The 24,974-nt window shown below is 37.9% G+C and overlaps 1 protein-coding gene across 1 annotated transcript; it reads right to left on the reverse strand.

Moving 5' to 3' along the window:
• Positions 1-94: 94 nt before the first annotated feature.
• Positions 95-23,451, reverse strand: LOC129739083 (retinaldehyde-binding protein 1-like). Its single transcript, XM_055730475.1, has 3 exons — positions 22,975-23,451; positions 1,084-1,263; positions 95-1,020 (listed from the first exon to the last, which is right to left on the reverse strand). Exons 2-3 carry the CDS (start codon positions 1,256-1,258, stop codon positions 191-193), a joined length of 1,005 nt encoding a protein of 334 aa, XP_055586450.1. The 5' UTR covers positions 1,259-1,263; positions 22,975-23,451; the 3' UTR covers positions 95-190.
• Between the last annotated feature and the right edge of the window lie 1,523 nt (positions 23,452-24,974).

The raw sequence follows: 24,974 nt of genomic DNA on the forward strand, positions 1-24,974 counted from the left end.
TGTTTATCATTAGCATATTTGGTTGTGAAAGTTTTCACTTGGGTTAAGACTTAAATTAAATTTCAATTTCGAATTAATTAATTCATCCGTTCCATCAAATCATTTTTATTATCCGTTTGTAATTAAACTTACATTAAATTCCTAGCCTATTTTGACAACCACCAGCTAAAATCGTTCGCTTAATATTACTCTAATCAACCTCTAGCTTCCGGAAACTTCCCGCCAATCCATACTGGCTGCTCGTACTTTTCGTTGTCGAGCAAGCATTCAAGTTCTGCTTGAGAGCTGTTACCGATCCTTCCCGAGCTGCTTCCGAATACATGTGCAGATGGACAGCCATTTGGTCGTCACGCAGTAGCGTAGCTCGGTAAGCCTCAACCTCCTCCTTCCACAGTCGGATCATTTCAGCCATCGGCATTTCTCCGCCATACTCCTTCGGCAGCAGGGATTTGTCCATTTCGATATCCTTAATATCCGTGTAAAGGCGTGTCCGTTTACGAAGTTTATCCGATAGCAACGATAGTCCCCAATCGACGGCTATCTTAAGGGCCGGATTGATGTTGCAACCGTGCATCTCACAGTGACGCATCGGGAGCAATTTTTCCCCATTCTTCGCGATCCTGACCGCTTCCTTGATCGTGAACAAAGTTAAATATTGCAATCCGATGCCGGAGCCAACTCCAGCGTGCACAATTCCTCGAATTTGGTTCTCTTCGTCGGCCAGCAGTGTTTCGTAACAAATGCCATGGATTCGCAACATGTCAGCGTTACTAAATTCATTCAAATCAAAAACTCCTGGGCGGTAAAACATTATTCGGCGATTGTTTTTGTCGCGCTTGGGCAAAGCAAACATGTAACCCAGGTCCAATAAACGCGCCATCTTTGGCATCCGGCAATCTAGGCTCGTGAACAACTCGCCATCCTTCGTGTGTCTCAGCAGTATGAATCGTTCGATATTTTCCTGAGCCATGGGAATACTAAATTTCTTTACCCGAAGAAACTTCAACAGGAAAACGGAATCTAAAAAGAAATAAGTGTAAGATTTTAGTATTTTTCGTCTGTGGCATAATTTTCCCAACTCACCCATTCGGATTTTTGCGATGCGTGGATTTTTCTCGGCCCATTCTCGAAGCGCCTCCAGTGCGTGCTTTCGGCGATCCTCCGTTTCTCCCAACTCTTCCTCGGCTAGTTTCTGCAGCGCTTCATCGTACGGGAATTTGTACTCGTCTGCCGGGCTTATCGCTTTCGTGTACTTCATTGTACCTGTTCGAGAAGGTTAGAGAACATATTGAAAGATCTTAGTTAATCATGTGGGACTGGAAAAGACGCTAAACGGGATCATTTGAGGCTCTGATCTTAAAGCTTTCATCTTATTCACAAGTGCAACACCATTAAGCCTTAGCCGTCGAAGATTATTTTGCCCGTTAAACTTCAAGGGCCGTCAATCAGCTTAATACACAGCTAAGCTGCATGGATACGCATTCTAAAAAGATTTTTAGAAATATTTCCATTCGAAACCAAATACAAGTGCAGTAACTCTGCGTGACACCACATACAAAAATCACCTAAGGAGGACCAAAGGAAATCTTAAAAAAAACTGAAATTTGAATTTTTATGGCGTGGCGTGGTGTAATATTTTAAATACGCATAAAACGTCAAGATCTGGTGTTATTTCGAATTTCTAGGACGTTTTTCAGAAAACCGCTAGTGGCTTTATTTGGAATTGGCTAAATTCCAAAAAGTCGATATTTAGCCAAATATTAGATTTTTAGATAACACCAGATTTCAACGTTTTATGCATTTCGCGTCATTACCCCTTTGATAGTTGATATTTTGCACAGGTCAGTTTTTTGGACAATCTATTTATTTATACGGTCGGTTTCAAAATTCGAAACTCTCCCTTGTGTTTCAAATTCTATCAAAATCACTTTAAAATTTCTCTAGTTATGTCATTTTTAAGTTCATCACGAAAAATAATAAAAAAGGGTAAAATTTTACCGAAATAAAAATGTCGTGAAATCGAAAAAGGTAACTTTTACACCTCACGGAGGTAAAACTCACCTCACAAGGAGGTAAAGTTTACCTGAATCGAGCTGACAAAAAAGTAGAATTCACCTAGAAAAAGAGGTAAATCCAAAAAAGGTAGAGCTACAATTCAACTCGAAAAGAGGTAATTATTTCTCGAACCCGCCTATTGAGGTAAATTTGTTTTTTTTTTATTATTCAGAAATAAGTTAGGTTTTGTGCGAAATACGTGAAAATAGGATCAGAAAGGTTAATTTCGCAATAGATTTCATTTTTTTACTAGTCCTCATCCTAAAACTATATTACAAATTGGCCTACAGAGCTACGAAGCGTTTTCCTCATCATTCCGGAACAGCCAATATTATCCCCCAGCTTGCCGGATGAGTCGAACAGAGAATGGACTGATTGTGCTAAGCCATGGTGGCGCGGAAGGACACTGAAAAGGCAACTTTGGTGTTTTTTTTTATTAGTTGATCACCCAGGTTGTAAATCCTTTCTACGGATTGCATTCCAGAGACGGCGAGCCACCGCGTCTCTCCAGTATGCTACTCTTGGTTCATGGGTGCAATTGGTCGACTCTAGATATTATGTACCCCTACGCCATAAAGTCCACCTAGGGCCTCTGGTCATAATTCCCATACGGATCTGCATCGAAGGCTGTACCCGAAATGGGAGAGCAAGTCCGCGCTCAAGCCCTCATCGGCTCAATCAGTTTCAAGTCAAAACTCCAGCAAATATACCCTGCCTCTTGTTACGATTCAACACTAAGGACCTCTCCTCTTACGACTCGATGTCCGGCCTTAACTCGTAACTCGAGGCTCGCTTGGTTTCCGCGACCACTTTGCACGTCGGTGTTCCGAATCGAAAGCAGCTTATCCTAGACAAGCGCCTGTCACAGCACACGTCTGGGGCTTTACGAAACTACTAGGATGATTCCCGGCGAAGACGTCATCCTACAACGACTCGAGTGACTCACCCGCCGACGACGTGAAGTCACTCTACCCGAGAGTATTCCTCGGCATGAATACTCTCCCCTCTACGAGTTCGACTGCGAAGAAGGTTAAGTCTTTTCCCCGCTGCTTCCGTCGTAGGGAGCGCGTTCTACTCAGATACTCCACGGCGGTGGAGGTATCCTACACAACATTCACGACGTACCCAACAGCTCCGCATATGCTGAAGGTATAGTCTTATCTTTGTATGCTTTACTGCTACGATCGGACGCACACTACACGAATGTCCCCTGCCGATAGGGCATTCTACTCCGACCGTGGTCCGGTCTTCCCTCTTCCTTTGGCTGGCAACTTTGGGGCTGGCAACCCTAGGCTTTTTGCCCGCCGTGTACCGATTCGAGAGCAGCTTATCCTAGACTCGCGAAAGTCACAGCACACGTACGGTCTTTAAGGCTTGCGACTCAGATGAATCCCGACGGTGATGTCATCCTACCCGACTCGAGTGGTTCATCCGATGGCGACGTGAGACCACTCTACCCGAAAGTACTCCGCGACGTGAATTCTCTTCCCCCTACGAGTTCGACTGCGGAAAAGGTCATGTCTTATCCCTACAGCCTCCGTCGCAGAGGGTGCGTTCGACTCGGATACTCCGCGACGGTAACGTTGGAGGTATCCTACACACAGACGCGCGACGTACCTAACAGCTCGGCATACGCAGAAGGTATAGTCTTATCTTTGTAAGCTTTACTGCCAGGATCGGACGCACACTACTCAGGTGCGAGGACACTGTTCGGTATACGCTGATTAGTCGCAGGTTCCTCAGCCGCTGCACACTGCAGAGCTTTTGCAGGTTACACTGCCTGCTCAAGGCTACCGCTCCGTACCGCAAAATGGACGAGGTCACGCTCGCCAGGACCCTTCTTCTGCTGCAGCGGATCGCCGAGTTGTTCGACATGGCCCGTGTCGCCATTGCCGCTCTTTTACAGGCTTAGTCGGTCGCCGATCATCACCCCGAGGTATTTGATCGCACGCTTGGATTCGATTGCGCACGGTCCAGCTGCAATCGTCCCTGATTGTGCTGAGATCAAGTTGGTGATCAGCACCATCTCGGTCTTGTGGTGAGCTAGACGTAAGCTCTTGGAGCGCATCAAACTTTCCGCCTCATCGATAGCTACTGTGGCGTGTAGCTGGACCTCTTCGGTTGATGGGTCCGATGCCAGGAGAACCACGTCATCGGCGAATCCCACAAGTCTCACACCCGTGGGGAGACGCAGTCTCAGCAGTTCGTCGTAGACAATTTTCCACAATACCGGGCCAAATATCGATCCTTGTGGAACCTCTAACGAGACTCTCGCTGCCCAACTGACGCTGTTGAAGGCGTTCTTCACGTCAAGGGTGACCACTGCGCAAAACCGGTCTCCTCTCCTTTTCTTCATTCTGGCTTCATCTGCCCTTTCGATGACTCGTCGAATGGCATCCACCGTATTGCGGCCTTTCCGAAAACCGAACTGTTTGTTGGATAGGCCGTTCGCACTTTCGGTGTAGAGCTGGATCCTGCTCTGTACCACCTTCTCTAACACCTTTCCAGCAGTATCCAGGAGACATATCGGGCGATATGCTGATGGGTCACCTGGTGGCTTGCCCGGTTTTGGCAGGAGCACCAATCGCTGCCGCTTCCACACGTGTGGGAAAACCCTTTTATCGACGTACTGTTGCAGTGATGACCGGAACATTTCGGGATGTTCCATGAGTGCGGCCTTCACTGCTACGTTAGGTATGCCATCCGAACCCGGGGCTTTGTTCAACTGAAGGAGTTCCTCCAGCGAAATCTTCTCCTCCTCACTCGTATCCCAGTCGTATGGGACCGTCGGCTATGTAACCTCCTCGTGCTGTGGGAACAGCTCGTTGATGATCTCACGCAGTCTGTTCGGACACCATTCCTGCGGCGCATCTACGCTCCGCGTTTAAGCCATGACAATCCTGTAAGCGTCGCCCCAGTGGTTGTCGTTGGCGTCCTCGCAGAGTTGCCTGAATCGTGCCTTTTTGTTCGCCTTGATTGCCCTGCAGAGGGCAGACCTCGTAATTTCGTAGGGTACTCTTCGCTCCGCTCTCGCTGACGGGGACCTCGCTCTCTGCATATGTCGCCTAGCCCGTAGGCAGCTAGTACGCAGGTCCGCGATTTCCGTCGTCCACCAGTAGACGGGTTGCCGAGTGTCCTTCCGCTTGGCCCTCCTTGTCATCGCAGCGTCGCATGTTCGTGCGTGTACCCTTGTACAGTTTTCCGCGGACAGGTTTTCCAAGTTCCGCTCCCAATTTAACACTTCGACAAAGACGTTCCGGTTGAATTATGTTGTCTTCCAGAGGCGTGCTCCTGTTGCCGTGTCCTCTTCTACCTGCCCGCGTAATTGTGCCCACTCGAAACCGGATCGCTAAATGATCGCTATCGGTGAACACGTCACTTACCCTCCAGTTGCTCGTCCAGCCCGGACTGCTGAAGGTGACGTCAATGATGGGCTCGCTCCCATTCCTGTGGTAGGTCCTTGTATCGCCTACATTCCCCAGGTCTGCGTTCAGCCTTGCTATGGCTTCCAGTAGAAGCTGTCCCCTGGAGTTTGTAAGGTGACTACCCCATTCTACGGCCCACGCATTGACCAAGCCAGTGGTTCGAGACTTCCTGTACCGATTCAGGTCGAAGGACCTATCAGCCACTGGTGGGTTCTCATACATACATATACATACATACACACGTTCAGAAAATCACGACATTATTGCCGAAACATGTATCATTTGTTTATGTGGACGATTCTTTTTCTTGGCCTTCACAAAAAATGAATAACAAGTATCAAATGGCTGTCCCTTGCCAAATTATTGCAAAGAACATAAAACAATTGATGGGGACGACCTTTTTAACGTCTCCTAACCCTAAATTTGATAATTGAAACTAATTTCCCTTTTATGCGATATTTTTTGCTAAATCTGGTGTATAATAACGTCAATCGCTTGAAACAGTGAACAAATTGTATTGACGACCCCTTTTGCCGACCTTTGACCCTAATTTTGATACTTGAAATTAATCGCACCATCCCTTAAAACCCTCAGTTAGAAATTGTCTTCTCAATCCAATATTTAAAAGTGTCAATTTCTCAAAAACACTGAACAGTTAATGCGGACGACCCCTTTCTACAACGCCTGACTCAAAATTGGATAATTGGAATAAAATAAAATCAGTCAAGCTTCAGTTCTTTAGGTCTTAAGGTGCCGCCGACCGTGGCCTAGAGGATAGCGTTCAAGTCTTCTAAGCCAGAGGTCATGAGATCGAGTCTCGGTCACGGCATACATAGTACTCTTTCTGTGGGTTGGTGGTGTTAGCATTAATAAGATGCTAGCCATTATATATCCTTGAAAGATGACGATTTAGTCTTAAGTAGAATTTAGATCTCTTCAAAGAAACATGAGGTTTCACTGAGATCCTATATGTGTGTGTTCGTGTTCGTCTAAAAAAAAAAAAAAAGACGGCTTAACCTATTGAAAACAAACAAACACATTAATAACCAAGCAAATAAGAATTACCGATGCCTCCTGTATGAAAATTTTGTACACACACCAATCATTTAGTAAAAAAAATCGATTTGAGAATTCTGTCATCTTTCCGCTTTCCGTCGCCGTGTAGAATTCTTGAATTTAGACATTGTCTTTTGTGGCAAATTGTGCTTTTTTGCTAAAATTCTCGGAGCGCATGTAAATTTTCATAAGCCCTTCCATTAAACCATGTTTCCTAATTTTAATTGCTCATGTCTCTGGATGATAAAAAAAAATGTTGGCAACCCCGTGAGCAGCAATGATTGCATCTTCATTTGACCGTGTCGTAGTAAGTAGCGGCAGGCCCGAAGCAATCGACCATGTGCGCGCTCGGCTAAAATCCCGAGTCGATGAGTATGGTAGAGGAACAAGAGAGAGATCAATAGTGGGCAAGGCAAAGAACACATAGGAGCAGGGTTGGCAACATTTATTTTCAAAATTCAGGGACTTGTGAAACAAAAATCAGAATACATCAGTGTAACGGAAATATCACTCAAAATCAGTCTCATTGGCATCCCTGCATGCGAGATTACATGGAGTGTATCGATAAAAGATCCCTCAGTCGACCGACGGAGCTTTTTTCGTCACGTTCACCGTGATGTAATTAGCTAAAGGGTCGTTGTACTGAAGCGGAAATTGCGTGTTCAAGTCCTGTCGGTGAGCCGTTGTATCTTTTTTTAGTAAAATTCATTATATTTACGGCTTATGTTCTTTCTTTCCTTGATATCTCATGTTTCTCTAATACTTACCATAACCTTTGGAAATGTGATAATTTTCAGGTTCGAAGATGTTCCAAGATGAATTACGAACATTGGATTTGATTTCAAATTTTCAGCTGAATGGATGCCTCAATCAAGGCTGAGAAACTTTTTCAGAACCCCTTCTAACGAAACATAAAAAAATACATAAAATTATTGGAACTTCTGGGTAGTTGAGAGTGTTGAGACATGAGATTGTCAAACTGTAAATTCTATTCAATTCTATCAATATTTCGAAACCAAACATTTGAAGTTCAATTATGAACACTATGAGCATCCCTCCACACCCTTTTCCCCTTTTTATGGATGTCGTTTGAATTTTCACGTAAGAAGAATATGGTGTGGGCTTTTGAAAGCTGCAGATTTATAGGCGGTCGTTTCCAAAGGGTCAACCTTAAAATATGATAATCCGTTGGTCTGCGTGATTTCACCACCTTTTGATTTTGAAATGTGCACAGCTTCATTAACAAACCGTAGAGCTTAACAAAAACAGAATAATAACACGTGCAACAGCAAATTAATAGTATAATAAAACCACGTTCAACCATTCATTCAAGCTTTTAAGCCGAGTCTCCCGGCTAACTATAAACTAATTGTTCCTACTAAAGTTCCAATTTATCTACTAATGCATGACCCAAAACAGGTTATCGCATCCAAAATTCGAGCTGACTCATGCTGCTATGGCTGCGACCTTCACAGTTCGGTATCTGTATTGACTTCGATTGGACTTTCCATCTCAAGGACCACCAACTCTTAGGCTCGCTTCCAGCTTCCAATTTATGGCAGTTAGATTTTACGAGCACGTGCAGTTGCGAAAGTCCTTTAATCGATTGCACTCAACTTAATTAGAAGTTAGAATGTTAAAGATTGATTTTTTTTCTAAAAGGTATTTGATAGAAAGCAAAGCCCTATTATATTTTTGAAAAGCTTCCGTTAGTAGAAGGTCGACGGTTTTTTCTTCTGAAGCCAAGAAAATGAAAAATAAATAGGACTGTTGCCTCAAATTTTATGCAACAGTTTTGTTTATTATCTTTCTCGGCTCATTTCTGCACCGAGAGCTGGAGACCTTCAAACTGGAAACAAGTTTTGTTTCAACTACAGCTAGACATTTTGTTTTAAAAGAAAAAGACCGTTGTTCGGTGTTGGTGACCGAAAAAAGCAAAACATGATAAAGAAACTCACCAGGTGAAGTTCAACGTCGTGGCCTGCAGACCGATTAATCAGCATTCTTTGACAAAAAAAAAGAAACCTTCCCATGTGGGCTGTACCATCTTCTGTAGCCTAGTTGACCTTCAAGGTCTCGATGCAGGGCTACAAGCAGGTGAGGTTTCTGGGATGCTTTCCTTGTTGTTTTGAATTTCTAAGCAGCTTACATTTCACACTGATTTCCATGTGTCCCTCATTTAAATTTATTCGGAATTCATCTTCACCACGCTTCATTTCATTAGTTTTTTTTGGTTGTTTCAACCAACAGCAAAATCGCTGATGAATATATGATGCAAATCTCAACCCATGACTTAGGGTTTCTTAGTGGTTGGCAAGCTTACTTAGAACCTACAACCTATTATTGGTTCTTAGCAAAGTTAAAAGGAAAATTGTGCAACGCCCGTGACAGAATCTGTCATAAAATCAGCACCGTTCTGAAAGATTTGTATTCAACCAAGTCGGATGCATGGCAACTTCATATTGTAGAGTAGATTTCTTCTGAGCGCTGCTGCACTTCCACTGCACTTGGAGCTGCCAAAGTTCGAAGGCAAAGGTCTCGCTCACGATTGACGGTGCAAACAAAACAAAATGAATAAACTTACTCTTTATCCGGCGCAGAGCACCACTTCAAGGCAAGGGTGGTGTACTTGAAAAAAGAGTCCGAGTAGCTGCATCTTTTGCACAGTTATTGTACCTGACGTCCAAGTCCTTGTCACTGGCACTGAAAGGGGCTGTGTTTACCGCGGGATGGCATTTTTGCAACGAGCAATTGAAGAAAGTTGTGCAATGGGTAGAGGAGATTGGCGCGAGAATTCACTTAAGCCAGGCAGGGCGATTAGTCTCGGAACGAACGATCAATTGCGGAATCATGTACGCTTAAGAACATTCTATAGCCACAGCAATCTTGGAAACGAAAGGGAAGGAACTGAATGCTTAGATCAGTCTCAAATACATTGCGAAAACATCCTGTACATATGGTTCATATATGAGGATGCCAGATTTTGAACTTTCCGGGCCGGGTAAATCCGGGCTATCTTCACTTCTTTTTTTTTGTCGGGTCCCTACCACTGCGACCAGTTGTTAGATCTTTTGTGGTTTGTCCCCTATTTACTGTAGCTTATCAAGAAAGATCACTCTGATTGATTACAGTAGTGTCACTTTCTTGTTGATCAGCATTTTGCCATTTTGGGAGAACAACACGCATGAAGTTAACAACCTCATTGGAAACTAAAGAAAATAAATCAGAAGGATCTAAAATTCCTTTATCGATTAGTTTATTCTTTTTTTTCAGGGATTTTCATTCTATTGGATGATTCATCCCATTAAACATTAGTTCTTTTTGATATAAAACAAGGGCATTCACATACACAGCAAGAAAAATTCGTGTAAATTTAGATCGAAAACGATGCACGAAAACGGAACATCGATTTTGATGTAAAATTCTATCACGGTTTATTTTTTTCAAGGATTTAATTTTTGCGGCGTGTAAATTTAGATTGAAATCAATGCACGAGATCGGATTACAAAAGCCGTCGTGTAAAAATACACAGGGATGTAAATTTTTAAATTTATTATCGTGAATATTGATATTTTTGCTAAATTTTCAGGTTTTTACTTTTGTCTTTGAATGAATACGCCCACATGTATTATTTTTAATTCACATTTATTTACAAAACTGAAAATTAAAACACCATTAAGCAAAGCGTCAAGCTGGAATTGTTGTTGCATCCGATGATTCCCAGCACGGGGATGTTTTTACAGATCAGCGTCAGTATCTTCAAATGGTTCCGGAACATCATGATCTTTCGGTCAGCACTTGGACACTTCAATAACAAAAGTTTCTCCGGATAATAACTGCCCGGATATCAGCCTCTGCGCAAAAATCTGACCTTGCTGTATTGGAGAAAAAACTTGTCAGTTTCAACCGCATTTCTTCTTCATTTCACGTATACCTATGACTTTAAAAGACTCTAGAAGTGCTGCTGTCGGTAGCTACGCCTTTGATCGACCCGTTTCCGAATAATTTACCGACTTGTTTACTTTGTGGGCAAACTAACGAAATATAAAAAGGCAGAAGTTAAATATTTGCATTCAATTTTAAATCAAACAGATCTAATTTTACACTGTTTGTGAAATAAATTTCATTGACCGGTTGATTTTTGCATGTCGCAATGTAAAATTACATCAAAATAGTTTATTTCTATCCTATTTTTGAAAAAAGTGTAATATTATATCAAAAGGAGTTTAAAATTACATCTTTTTGCAATTACACTCAAGAAAAAATAGATCACTCGTTTTTTAGATTCCGTGTACTTTTAGAAATTTTTTGCTGTGTAGAAGGTGCTCCGATGTTTCCTTCTCAGCCTGACAAAAACGACAAATGTCAGATTGACTTCTTCCCATAAGTTTTAGATGATCTTCTCTTCTTATCTATGTATAGACAAATGAATTTCTGTCTGTCTGTTCCCTATAGACTCGGAAACAACTAGACTAAGGTTGCCAGAATTTTTTACCACGTATCCGGGTCGGACTAACCGGGCAATTCTAATGTAAACACCTGGCAAAACCCGGGCATTCGATTTCAAATTGACGACCATAAATCCGGGCAAATTCTGGCAAAACTCAGAAACTCCTCAACAATTTTTTTTATCAAAACTCATTGATAGATTTTGATCCTTATTTAAGGTTTCCAAAAAACCTTTCATGATTATTTTTATAAAACTTGCTCAAACAATTTCGTTTTGGAGGTGTTTGTTGGTTTGGTTTTATTTGCCAAATAAAGCGAATTAATCCGGGCAAAATCCGGGCATTTTTCAATGAAATCCTGGCAACCGGGCAAACCCGGATAAAACCCTGCAATCTGGCAACCTTATACTAGACCATTTCATGTGAAACTTTGCAGGAAGTGTCTTTGAAGGCCGGAGAAGGTTCATATAATAGTTTGAGAGTTTCCATTTTCTCGAAGGGGGAGGAGGCCTCTGAAACAAAAGAAACATGTTCGAATAACTCGAGAACCGATCATGCGATTGAAAAAAATTTGGTATGGGAGTGTATTTGGGTATGAGAAATGTTCCTAAAATAGTTTTGTACCTCTTCCTGCTCCCAATGGAGAAATGGTAAGCGGAGAGGGGGACTCACATACAATTTTTCGCTCAATTCAAGAAATAATCCAGAAAACAGAACCAAATTTGGCATGCGAGGTTCTTTCTAGTGTGAGATACAAAATGGGGAGTGGTCTCACACACAAATTTGCAAAAAAAAATCGAGAACTAATCAAGCAAATGGAACCAAATTTGACATGGGTGTTTATTTGGGTACGAGAAATGTTTCTATGATTATTTAGGAATCCACCCTCTTCGATTGGGGAGATTCAATTTATTGCATTATTCGATAACTTAACATGCGAATCAATCCAAATTTCACAAAGAAAGGTGTAAGCAAATATAATTGAAACCAATATTCACCACACTTATTTTCTTCATATAATGAGAAGGCGACACCATCAGCATCCTCTAGCGGACAAAATGAAAGCACTAATTCGAGAAATTCGTCTAACTTGTGAATAGCGTGTATTCCGACTCGACTTGATCAGGGATGCCAGTTATAATAAATGAAATTGTTTGTTTCAATTCTTGCACCATTAAAATTTCAGTGAATCAACAAACAAACAAAAAGGGGTTTAAGAAAATATCTTCATTCCATACTTGTAAATATTTCTGAACAAAATATGGAGCGGATTAATTACTTTTTATTGCCTTTCTCATTTGGTTGTTTCAAAAGATACATAGATTTGGATGCGCATAAAGTGTTTTTTAAGAAAAAGATTTTAAATTCAATCGGTCAGAATAGAAAAAACTGCTTAACTGTTTATAAAAATTTTTCTAACTAATAATAGTTAAGGAAAAAAATATTTACGTAGATATATCGTTATTTTCTCCTTACTAGATGACGGGTGTCGCTTTTCAATTTGGAAAAAATAGGTTTTTTAAACGATTCGTATTTAAAGATGGTATGAGCCGTTTCAAATAAAGAATTTACAGAAAAAAGATGGTATTGTTATTGTCTCATGCTAGATGTTTCTTGTTAATATTTGAACATTTTCAAACAAATTGGTTTATCACTATCAAACTAGAAAGTTTGTTAGAACATTTATCAAATCTAGATCTTAGGTCAAAGGATATTATACCGAGCTTTTATCCAGCAATAACATGACAATAATCTCCTTTAAATGTTTATAATTAATTAATTGATTAAAAAAATCAAGGCTAACAAATCATTTTCAAAATGTCAGTGCACCAAAAAACAAAAGGCTCACAACTAATATCCACGTTTTCTGATAATGGACTTGAAATTATGCCTATAAGAGACTTGTGACATATCTTCTGAAAAACATGAAAGAAGTGAAGGCTGGTGATGAGAATTTTGAATTCATTTCTTAAATGAGCGGAATTTATTTTTTTTATGTGTTCCTAAACTAAACATAAAAGTGATGAAAATATGTTCGGACGGCATCCTTGAAAAACATTTTAACAGCTCCGGATTAACATTTTTAAAAGGGCACAAATCGATTTTTTTTTAATTAATTGAGACAAATGTGTGCTACAGAATTGTGTTTTCTTCCAAATTTAAACCAATTGTACTGAAATAAATAAGAAAAAACTCTTTCGATTCTCAATGAATAATCGGAATGCGATATATTTCACAATGTTTTCCCATCATTTATTTGTGCACGTGAACGCATAACAAAAATCTAAACAAATAAAAAATCCAAGTTTCATAGAAACGATTATCAAAGAGAAAACAAAATTTAAGCACGTTTTTTTTAATTTTCACGAAAATTGTGCGCACATTAAGCATCAAGTAATTTGTTGTTACCAAGAAGGAAAAATTTTGTTCCCGCTATGGAATGTGACGAAATTAAATAAAAATTCATATCAGGTTCCGAATGGCAATTATATTAGTTTTGAAATGAAACATTTTTATTATTCTTTACTATTACAAAACAAATGATATTCCAAAACACAAAAAAAAACTATTTTAATATAACTAGGAAAAATAATAATAATTTGAATTTTTGAATTTCCATTTTTTTTATTTCTTTATCTTTATTTAATTTTCGTCTCTTAGCTAAGCTTTTAAAATTTGTATTAAGCTTCCGGATCGTTGTTAAAAACTCGAAATGAAGACAAAGATGAAATAAATTTTATGGAATTCGATTTAAAGAAACTAAAAGGCGCAAATTTTGGTTCGAATATGTAGTTTGTTTGTTTACTCGTAAAGTGCTGGCGGAAATTTGAAATGCATATGTCTAAAATCTGTGCTGGCAGATTTTACGCGAATGTCGTTAATCAATGTATTTTTAGTTATTTATGAAGTCATAATAAATTAGCCATTTATTAAAGTTTTTGAGTCTAATTCCCTTTTCATTCTTTCTTTTTTTAAACTTTGCGTTAAATCGATAGTAATATTACTATCACGATGTTTAAGAGTATCAGCAGCGGTCAGGTGTCAATGCTATAAGAACACTCAGTTTTGACACTTGCTCCTTGGTATTGAAAAAATAAGCCAGGAGCCATATTTGAATACCGACCAGCTCCTGATTTGAAAGGTACTAAACAGGGGGGTGACAATTCTTGCAAACAAGAATCTTTTTCTTTTTTTCTATCCATCGGGAGAAACGTTTATGGTGTTTTCCTCTCAAAGCAGTACAGAGTTGAAAAAGTCAAAATTTCAACCAATGAGGAATCAGAATGATTGTTGTGTTAGTGTGCAATCATTCATAATTCTCTAGGATTTGACATCTAGTCTGGTTCCTTGACCGCAAAATGTCAGGTTTGTTATGGGCCCACAAAATCGTGGGCCCGTAATTTTGATGGTTGTCAAAATCAATGACAAAGAATAGGGATGTCACCCCCTGGTACTAAAGTGTCTAGGAAAAATTTACAACAACAACACCTATCGGAGCGTCACCAGTGGCAAAAATGTAAACCAGTTTAGCGCTTACCGGTGCGCAAAGCTAAAAAAAGGACCTAGTATGTGTCCCGGGTTAACACCTGGGATGGCACTCACCGCTGCCGATGCTTTAAGGTTTTGGATAACGTTTTAAGAATTATAAGAATATGCGCTGTTAATAATTCATATTTTTTCAAAAAGTACTCATTTCACTTCCGCCTTTTCTATATGCTACGCTACACTTTTTGCGATTGTCAATTGAAAAATCAGGACACCTGGCATCTCTGATCAAAGCTCCGAAAAAATTCACAGTGTAATACTTCCATTTCTGTCGCCAGATAGCGCTATTCGTGTCTCCCGATTTCTCGTTAAGTGGTGTATATCGGTTCTAGTATATCTGGTGTAAGGCTACGAGTCAAGTTTCAACGAAGTTGATAAGAAGGGGGGAGGGGATCTCCCATTCAGTTTTATGCATTACTTGACAATTAATCAAACAAGAAAATCAAATTTATCATGGGAGTATATTCGAGTACGAAAATTTTTCCTTACTCTCCAACGGGAAGAAGGGAACATGAAGGGAGATATCAATACAATATTTTTGGATCACTTCGAGATTATTCAAATATAATAGCAGAGATGAGATGAGGCTCCTTCCTTCTTTCACTGATTCGACTGGAAGAGGGACAGGGTGCTTCCATACAATTTTTTCAATAACTTGAGTGCTAATCTAGCAGATGGTTACAAATTGGGAAGAGAACTACAAGAAATATTTCTAAGATGCTTTGTGTTCGTATTAAATCGTAACTTTAGAAAATTGGTCGAAGAAGTGAGCAAAATTCATTTCATCGATAGTTAAAATCTTTGAATTGGTTCAAAAGTGTGGTAGATAAAACTTAGTTGATTTGGGCATAAAATAAGCTTTTTTAAGGAAAGTCTCCCATTTCTTATGAAAAACTTATTCTATACTCCAAACAAACAAATTCAAACTATTCTTCAAATTCAAAGTATTTAACCGTTGCTCCAATGTCTATATTAAATTAGCAGAATTTTGTCTATGGGTTTCTGAAACATAAAATGCCAAATTTTGGTGCCCTTTATGTGTGAAAAACGTCAAACAACACACTGGGAAGATAAAGAAATTTGTGCAGGATTTTTAGGTGAAGATTTTTCTTTACCAGGAAATATTTCTTATAAAGCATCAATTCCATAATGAAAATCCTGTGGATAATTTTTTAATGAAAAATATATTTTTGGCAGATAAAATAAAGAGAGTTCTCTTTTTATTTATGATTTTCAGCTAAATTGTGTTTACAAACTAATTTTGTTTAAAAAATTTAAATCTGCAATGTTTAAAATATACGATTTTCGAATCTTATTCCAGATCAGAATTCTATGAGCCAAGTTATAGAGCCCTCATTCATAAATCTATTATTCTGTAGTTCAGGTCTAATCTAAATTCACTATTTAAATTATTTATTTTTGATCTGTATTGTGAATCAGATTAAAATATAAATTTATGAAGATCTGAATCTTACTTTTTAATTTTTAACTGCCAGACAGTTATTGAAAAACAATTTCAGATCAAGTTTTAAAAAAATCATATCAGAGAATCTAATCTTCTTGTATTCCAATAATAATCTGATGTGAAAGCTCTCATTGTAAAGGTATCGAAAATTTATTTAAAATGAAATTATTTTAACACAATGTATTGATTTTTAAAGGGATAGCAAAGCACACCGGGTCAGCTAGTTTATCTATAAATGGAGACGTTTTCTTTGTAACATCATCTCGTTTAAAGAGGCAGTTAAAATGATGTGTTATTTGGTACACAAGGGTTTTTTTCGGACGAAGTATGGTTAGTTTAATAGACACAATACTCTTAGGTTTTATAGAAAGAAAGCTCCCATACAAATTCAACTTTTAACATGACATATCTAACGCGAATGTTCATTAGGTGATTTTCGTTGAAATTCCTCACAAGCATGATTTTACAACTGAAATGGTTTTATCTTGCAGTATGACCCCTATCGCTTTTGAAAAAGGGAGGCTTCACACAAAAACAACATAATTCATACAATTTTTAGGCATTGATCAAGAAATTCTATAAATATAATTCCCCTCTTTTATAACGGGAAGGTCTCATGCAAAAAATGCATATCTTATAAGTAAAACTGGTGAAGTTTTTTGTGACACCATCACGTATAAACGGGTGGCTAGAACGACGGAAAATTTGGTACACGTGAGTTTTTGGGCCAAAAATGGTTTGTATGAGAGTTTGAAGACGCTGCTACTTTGGTGAGGAGAGCGCTCCCATAAAAAATCCAACTGAAACGAGACCAAATTAGTAAAGTTCGACGATCTCCATAAAAAAATGGCACACATGTAGGGGAGATAAGAGTATAACGAGCACCCGGGGCATAGTAAGCATTTCTCTTTTCTACAAAAGTACGCATTTTCTTAAATCAATTTTCATGAGGAAGAGTTTCGTACTTCCTATAGTATTAATAGTTCACCAAAAAAGAAATCTCCTAATCATCTTTACAGGAATATTTAAACAAAAACATCTAGGTTCTCAAGTGGCTAAAATATAATAATTTTCAAGCACCAGGAAATAAGCTTTTATGATCTTTGAATCATCATTCTATAACGTACGCACTGCAACATTGTTCTTCTATTTTCACCATCGTTATCTTTTTGATTTTTCACTAAAATCAATTTTAAAACGCGTTTTTACTTTAATTTGTTGACTTGGGGCGAACAGAGCACAATTAATCGGGGCACGATGAGCGTTTTCTGCCGTAACATCTAGTAGCGAATTCAGCTCGATGTAGTCAACTGAATGATAGAGCTAGAGCTTCACCAGTTTACATCTGACGATTTGGCCTATTGGTAAGTAGTCGGAGAGGTAACTCGAGTAGACTCGAGTTCTATTCCTGTTCGAGTAGTTTTTTTCATTTACCATTCATGATCGATTATTTTGATTTTTGCATTATATGAATAGATGCATCTTGGCGGGTGATGTAAAGCACCCAAAACCTAATGTATGAGTGTGTGTGAATTGTTTGTATTCTACAAACAGTCATTACATTATTTTGGTATTGCTTTGTTTGATGGATCTTCGTCTCACCGTTCAGTGTAAAATGCATCGATCATGAATGGAAAATGAAAAAAAATCACCTCGAACAGGAATCGAATTCGAGTCTTCTGATTACCTCTCCGACATCTTACCAATAGAAAAAATCGTCAGATAAAACAAGTCAAGTTGTAGCTCAATTATTCAGTTGACTTCATCGAGTGAAATTTGCTGCTAGATTCCACGGCAGAAAACGCTCATCGTGCCCCGATTAATGTTGCTTATACTGCCCCACTGGGGGTTCTAATTATGCCCCTACAGTGACTGATTTTGAGCCTTCGGCAAAACATTTTAAAATGCATTTTAAAACGTCAATCAGTTTCACAGTAAGGTTATACAAACTCATTTTCAAAAGTCATGCATTAAAGATTCAAAACAAGTATGTACTGGGATCTACGAATGATTAACAAGTCCCTCATTTCCGGAAGTTTACGTTAATCCGTATCTATAATTCGAATCACAAGTGGTGTCTTCGTGATCGGTCTTTACAGTTCCATTTTAATTACATTGTTGTGCTATACCATTATCAACAACCAAGGTTGCGAATTTCCTGTTGTTATCGGTATCGCATCTTAACAAAATTTGCAGGATTCAAAACAATCATCATCTGTCGATAAATATTGTTGAGCGATAGTCAACGAGACAATGTAATGAAATTTGGTTCCATGGAGTTACAGAATCAGAGACTCTGAGTCGGAATGAAAAGACAAATTAACTTAAAAATTTCTCGATATTTGCAAATATAGCTAACAGAATGATGTGCTTAAGATCTTGGTCTTAATGGTAAACATCCAATTGTAGACAAAGATTATGACATCTTCGAAGGTGATGTAATCATAAACGTTTACTCAAATAAGGTTATGGTTCCATTGCTTGTAATTTTTTATCGTATTTATCTAATACATCGCGCGTTTTGAAGACGACTATTGTTAATTGATTTATAACTGAAACGGGTCTAAAACTTCTACTATAAAAAAGTTACAAACTTCACTTACCCTATCTACTAGAATGAATCTCGCATGAGACATGCATATTTAATCGGTCAATAAGGGCCTAATGACGAGTGATCTTGACAGATGGCAATTTGTTTCCCACCCGTTGAAGCCGCTAAGCCTGATTGTTTGTCACTCGTTCATGCTCACTAAACGGACAGGGTGTGAGTATCTTAGAACTTTAATAAAAATCACTAAGAATCGAGATTATAAAGGTGTGCTGCTGCCTTCACCCCGGGTTGATCCATCGATCAGCAGCTGATACGACAGAGAATGATGGAATGGCAATACAGTTGACATTTTAGCTGCGGAACGCGTATGAGTATGTTGTTAGGTTTAGGTTTATGGAAATTGATTTTGACTTCTTTTATTAACGTAAGCACACGAAATTCAGGCTCGCCACTAATTCGGGAAATGCGGGAAAAAGTCGGGATTCAAAATCCATCGGGAAAATGCGGGAAAAAGTCGGGAATTCTTCCAAGAAATCGGAAATTTTTGGCTAAGCTGCTCAGTGCATAGATATATTTCAGTGCCTTCAATGCTCCAGGGTAACTGATAAATGATTAAACTTACATTTACTTTACATGAAGCTTCGAGCAACTCGAAAATGTTAAAATTTTATACTTCAATCCAGTTGGTACCGAGAAATAGCTGGTAGAAATATGATATTTTTCCGTTTGAATTTCTTTGCTGTCTTTAATGTGTCAAATCCCGTTTATCTTGAATATTTCTTTTTGTTTAAGTGACGGAATGCCTCAGTAGAAATTCCAAACATCAACTAATGAAGCTTTAAATGAAATTACAAGTTGCACATATATATAAAAAAAAAGTATTAGAAATTGGAACTCAGACTAATGAACAATATCTGCAGGCTGCATATGAAGTGAAGTTAGAGATTTGTCGGTTACTTTAGAGAGATTTGTTGAATCGTTGAAATAAAACGGTTAAAAAAAAGGTTTTTAAATGAATAAACTTTCAACATCTATCTATCTATGATTGGCGGAAATTAGTTTCTTGTAATCAAAATAACTAATTTTTATCCTTAAATTTCATAAATTTTGTTTCTTGTAGCATGTAGAAGTGATTTGAACATTCAAATGAAGTTTTCTTAAAAAAATAAGCTAATGGCGTTTAGTTCGGTTTGCTCAAATTTCGACCATTTGTGCTCCAGTATAAAATCAAAATTCAGAAAATATTTTCAGATAAAATATAAGGGATAAAAAAAAAAATTAAAAAATATTATCATTGTGGATGTATGGATAACATAAATGAGAAACACTCAATTTCTGACCTGAATTCACACAGTAAAATCAAAACAGTTTTTCAACTGAATTCACGCCTTGATAAAACTAGTTTACAGTATTTTTAAACTCATTAAGCTGAAGATAACTTTTAATGTGGAAAAGTACTTATTTTTCAATTCAAACATCAACAGCATAAATTAATTAGAAATCTCTTTTTTGCATGTTTAGGGTGGATGAATTTACTATCAATCACCTAAACTTTATTTTTGCGTATGATCCACAGTATTATTGATATAAGTAAATTTATGAGAGAAAAAAAAATGCATTTTTCTAGAGAAAATTTTGTTTTTACGACAGTTTTAGACTCGATGGTAGCATTTTATAAATTTTATTTTCTATGCACCTTAAAGGCTATTTCAAAACAAAGATTTTTTTGTGGTTGTTTGTTAAAATCGTTTGAGAATTGAAGAAGTTGTGGTTATTTACTAAAACAGTACCTAATGTTTGCATTTTTGAATAGTTTACGAACTGCAGTGTACTTTTCTTAGTAGGTGTAGGAAAAATTATACATGATAGGGGGAAGTGTTACTAAATGCGCATATTGGGTAATATGCGCATACAGCAGATTGACGATATGGCTGGAGATTCATCATATCTAATAAATTCAGTTTGAGGGTAATACGCTTTTAACACATGGTATGAAAAAATTAAATTGTTATATTGAGTCAAAAAATTTAAAAATTCAAACAAGATTTTTGTCAGTTTTGTTATAATATATTGAACTTTAATTATCGTGCGTACAGAATCTGTGACCAAAAATTTGAATGGTTTTTTTTTTTTCTTATTCATTTGGAAATCGGAAATTCAACAAATTGAAGCTTTTGGCAAAGTTGTAAATGATAAGATATTGGAATAAGAGACAGGTTCTGAATGCCCTTAGGTCCCAAGGCAGGTTAAATGCCTATATCAAGAAAAATAGATTAGTCTTATAAATTTTTATTTTTATCATTGAAACATAAAATCTACGCTCAAATCACGATCTTACAGTGAAAAAAGAAGAACTTCATACTGATCCGATAAAAATACGATATGAACAAAATATTCCCTAACTTTGTTTCATGTAAAAGAACTAGTGATGTAAAAAATTTCACCAAAATTTCAGCCTTGATGTATGCTTGGCATCCGTTTCTACTATTTTCAATTAAATAATATCAAAATATTGCAAGTGTTAATAAAATATAACTAAAAACATAAATATGCGCGTTGAGCCCGCCAGTTTCGGAAATCGGCTATTTTGACTTCTTTTATTATAAAATTATTTTCACAAAAACAGTAAGAGATTTTAACAGAAAAATTGCTCTAACGTATATAAAACAGATGTCCGCTCATGTGTATATAGTTTCCAGACTCCTATCTATTGGAATATGGGAGAAAATGAGTGCTTTCCTAAATATCGCATATAGCCCGCCTCTTCCCTATTCAAATACACTCCCATGCCAAATTCTGTTCCATTTGCTCGATTGTATGATTGTTCCCATGTCATATTGATTCCATTTATTAGATTAGTTCTTAGTTTATGCAAAACAATCGTATATGAGCTCCCGTCTTCAGAAAGTCTTTAGAAAGAAGTCTAAAATAAGCAAATCACCATTTTACGTATCCTAATGCTTTCCCATGCCAAAGTTGTTTTCATTTGCTCGATTAGTTCTCGAGTTATGCGAGAAATTCACATTGTAAAGAAGCCCCACTCTCTCCTTCCCATCACCCCACTGGAAGGAGGCAGTAGGGCAAATATATTCACAGAAACATTCCTTGTGCTCAAATACCTTCCCAAGCCAAATTTGGTTCCATTTGCTCGAATAGTTCTCAAGTTATTCAATAAACAAGGTATAAAAGCCACCTTTCTTCCTTCTTGTATCTCCACTGGAAGGAATGAGGGGTCTGAAATAATCATAGAACCATTTCTCGTATTCCACTAAACTCCCACGTCAAATGTTGTTCCATTAGCTTGATGAGTTCTCCAGTTATGTAAATAATTGTATAATAGACCCCCTTCCCCCTTACTATCTCCATACTGGAAGGAGGGAGGGGTACCAAATATTCTTTGAAACATTCCTCGTACCCAATTACCCACCCATGCCAAGTTTGGTTTGATTTGCTTGATCAGTTCTCGAGTTATGAAGACATAACTTTTATATGAGAGACCCTCCACCCCCCCCCCCCCCCCCTTGCAGGAAAAGGGTTCAGTAGTTTTCGAGTTTAAAGGGAACAGGCAGGCAGACAGAAATTCATGGCACAGAGAACAGACGTACAAGCTCAAACAAAAAATCTCCCAAAAAGTGTGTAAAATTTCAAATGCTGACATTCAAAATATACGTTAGAAATGGACTTAAAATAGTGCCATCTATTGCGCCGTTCAAAAGTTACAAATCAAATTTTCAGGTGGCCAGTTTTCGAAAAGGCCCAGCCAAAAAACAAAAAAAAATTGTTCAAAACTATCGTTGGAAATTTTACACAAGTTTCGTGGGCTAGCTTGTATGTCTGTTCTCTGTGTTCATGGTTATATATAGATGTATTACCTACTGCAAAATAGAGAATCATTATAGATGATCAACGCTGTGATAATAAACTACATATCTATAATATTTCAATTTTATGTTATAAAAAAATATTAAAAAGAATCAATAGGCTGCGCAAATTTACATGATGGCAGAAATGTGTTCATATAAATTTCAAATTATTTAGCATATGATTATGGAATGGTAAAGTTTTCAATGTCTTTTCTCCCCTAGAAAGGTTAAAATAAATATTGTTTTTTTTTTCTATAACATCAATATCTTGTCCAACCTCATAATCCCTAAAAATAAGTTTCAAAATTAACTTTCGAACTTCTTTAACCGTAGTGGAACAGTCACGTTAATTTCTAAAAGCCGCCTTGCTGTTTTTGCATCGTTCTGCGACTTTGTGCGATACTACTATTTAATGGGCAGGATGGTTATCGGTGAGTTAAAGTTCAATCCGGCCGAGGACGAGCCTGATGATTGAAATAAAATTATTGTCCGGTGTGCCCCCATATTGGCCCCGCATCGTTTTTACCTCTCCCGCTTCTCATTAATGATGGGCTTGCTTGCTTACCTTTCTCACGAAACCCGCAAACTATATCTTTACTGCAAGCACTGTTATTAGAAATGTTAATCTGGCTGATGTATCACGGTCTTCGTGGTTCTTTTTTTCAAGTGCGAATTGTTCCGCTATCGGATTGCACACAGAATAGTTTCAAAAAGTAGTCAATCAAACGGGTATCGATCAGCAGGATTGGTTCAAAATTCGGCGCCCAAACTGGTTCAACATTCGACGACCCACTGCCGTACTTCTCGCGATCAGACACTTTGAGGAGGTCCACTTTTCTTGTTTATGTTTGGCGGTTTGCCATAGATCTGTATGCACATAAGAGACCGAAATAACCTCGCTGGAGATTTAAATGCGCGACAAACTGTGCTGTTAGGCGGAGGAGTTTTTAAATTCGACCGAAACAATTCCAACGACACCCGGAGAGATAGTTAGTACGACCCGCTTGCGACCGATTGTTCCTCAAGACTGAGTGATCTTGCCCGTGGAAGATCTGGTCGAAGCTCGTACTAGGTAGTGGACTAAGTATAGTCTTGACTAAGTTAGTATCTACCAGCGTTCCTCTAGTATTGTTGTACTTTTCTGAGCAGGGTGGTTTAGCATACGTACTAGGTCTAGCGACAGTGGACCTCAAAACGAAGGAATGTTTGCAGGTTTGCTCGATTTTTTTTACTGAGCAATCTTAAATTTTATTCATTAAAATCAGTGTTCGGTACAGTACGCTAATCGCTATTTAGTTCGTTTATTTTTTGTTTGCAAATTTTCTTTTCACAATTTTTTTTTACTAACTAACTAACTTTACCACCTGGTGGGGAACAATCTTGCATGACTAATAACTTAGACCGCCTCAAATTTGTATGTGAAATTTTAAACTTGTGAAATGCTATGCATTGCAGTCTAAAATTTATCCTAGGCCTAGTACAAGATGTCATGCCAAATTTGGGCCAGATCGGATCACGGGAAGGGGTCGCTCAACGAGCCTGAAATTTGTATGCAGTTTTGAGACATTTTTTTCGGGAGGAACAAGAAAATCCAGTTTTTCATCAATAACTTTTGAACCCTTCGGACGATTTCTTTTGCGAAAGGGTTTTATTTAAACCTAAATTATCTCAAATATTTCATCACAAGACTAAATTTCGATTTGATTTAAGATAAAAAAGTTATTAGGCTTCAAAAATGGGCAAACTTTTTTAAAGGTGATATTCATCACTGACAGAAAAAGTCTTCGACTTTCTCCAGCTCGTTGCTCGTCGATCGTGAATTTTTATTCATTTTCCAAAGTTATTTCGATAACAAGAGCTGATAGAACAAAAAAAACTAATTGCATATTTGGAATCAGCGCCTCAAATTAGTCAAAATCAGTTCTTAAGTTTTTTTTTCACCTCGGAAAAACTTAAATTGTGTTGCCTTGTGTGATTGATTGTTGCCTTGTGTGATTGATTGAATTCCTTCCAATTCTTTCAAACTTTACCACTAAATAAAAAAAAAATGAAGCTTTTGGAAAAAAGTAATAGAAAATTCGGATTCAGCACCCCAGCAAATTACCCGTTATGACATGTGTCAGAATCGAACAGATTTTTTTGACACCATAGTTTCTAAAATTCTCCACATTTACTGGACAAATTTGCTAAAATGGTACAAAGTTTTTAACATTGCTGTTTTTTAATGATGATGCTTTTTTACTGTAATCGATACAATGTACCAAACAGAGTTTATAAATCTGCAGAGTCAGTGTGTTTCCAATCTAGGAAAAATTTCTGGCATAGTCCACCGAGTGTAAGATTGTTAGATTTGTAATCACTTGATGTATGCTTTTCTCATCTTGAGAACCACTTGCGTAGCTTGCATAATTTCCAAAACTCTCAGACATGCTTTTTACTTCTATAATGACGTTGTAATCTAAGCCGTTTTCTTTCTTGGAGGCGTCAGCGATTTTTTGGGGGTTAAACTTATTTCAAGGGAGAAGGCAAACGACTTCATTCACCTGATGCTAGCCAGTTCAGTCA

This window comes from Uranotaenia lowii, chromosome 1, assembly GCF_029784155.1.
Source record: "Uranotaenia lowii strain MFRU-FL chromosome 1, ASM2978415v1, whole genome shotgun sequence".
NCBI lineage: Eukaryota > Metazoa > Arthropoda > Insecta > Diptera > Culicidae > Uranotaenia > Uranotaenia lowii.

Bases quoted from the DNA above. Each gene is read 5' to 3' on its own strand.
- LOC129739083 (XM_055730475.1), bottom strand. From the start codon at position 1,258: ATGAAGTACACGAAAGCGATAAGCCCGGCAGACGAGTACAAATTCCCG. The intron at 1,021-1,083 runs GTGAGTTGGGAA...ATTTCTTTTTAG, and splicing joins CATCGCAAAAATCCGAATGG to ATTCCGTTTTCCTGTTGAAG.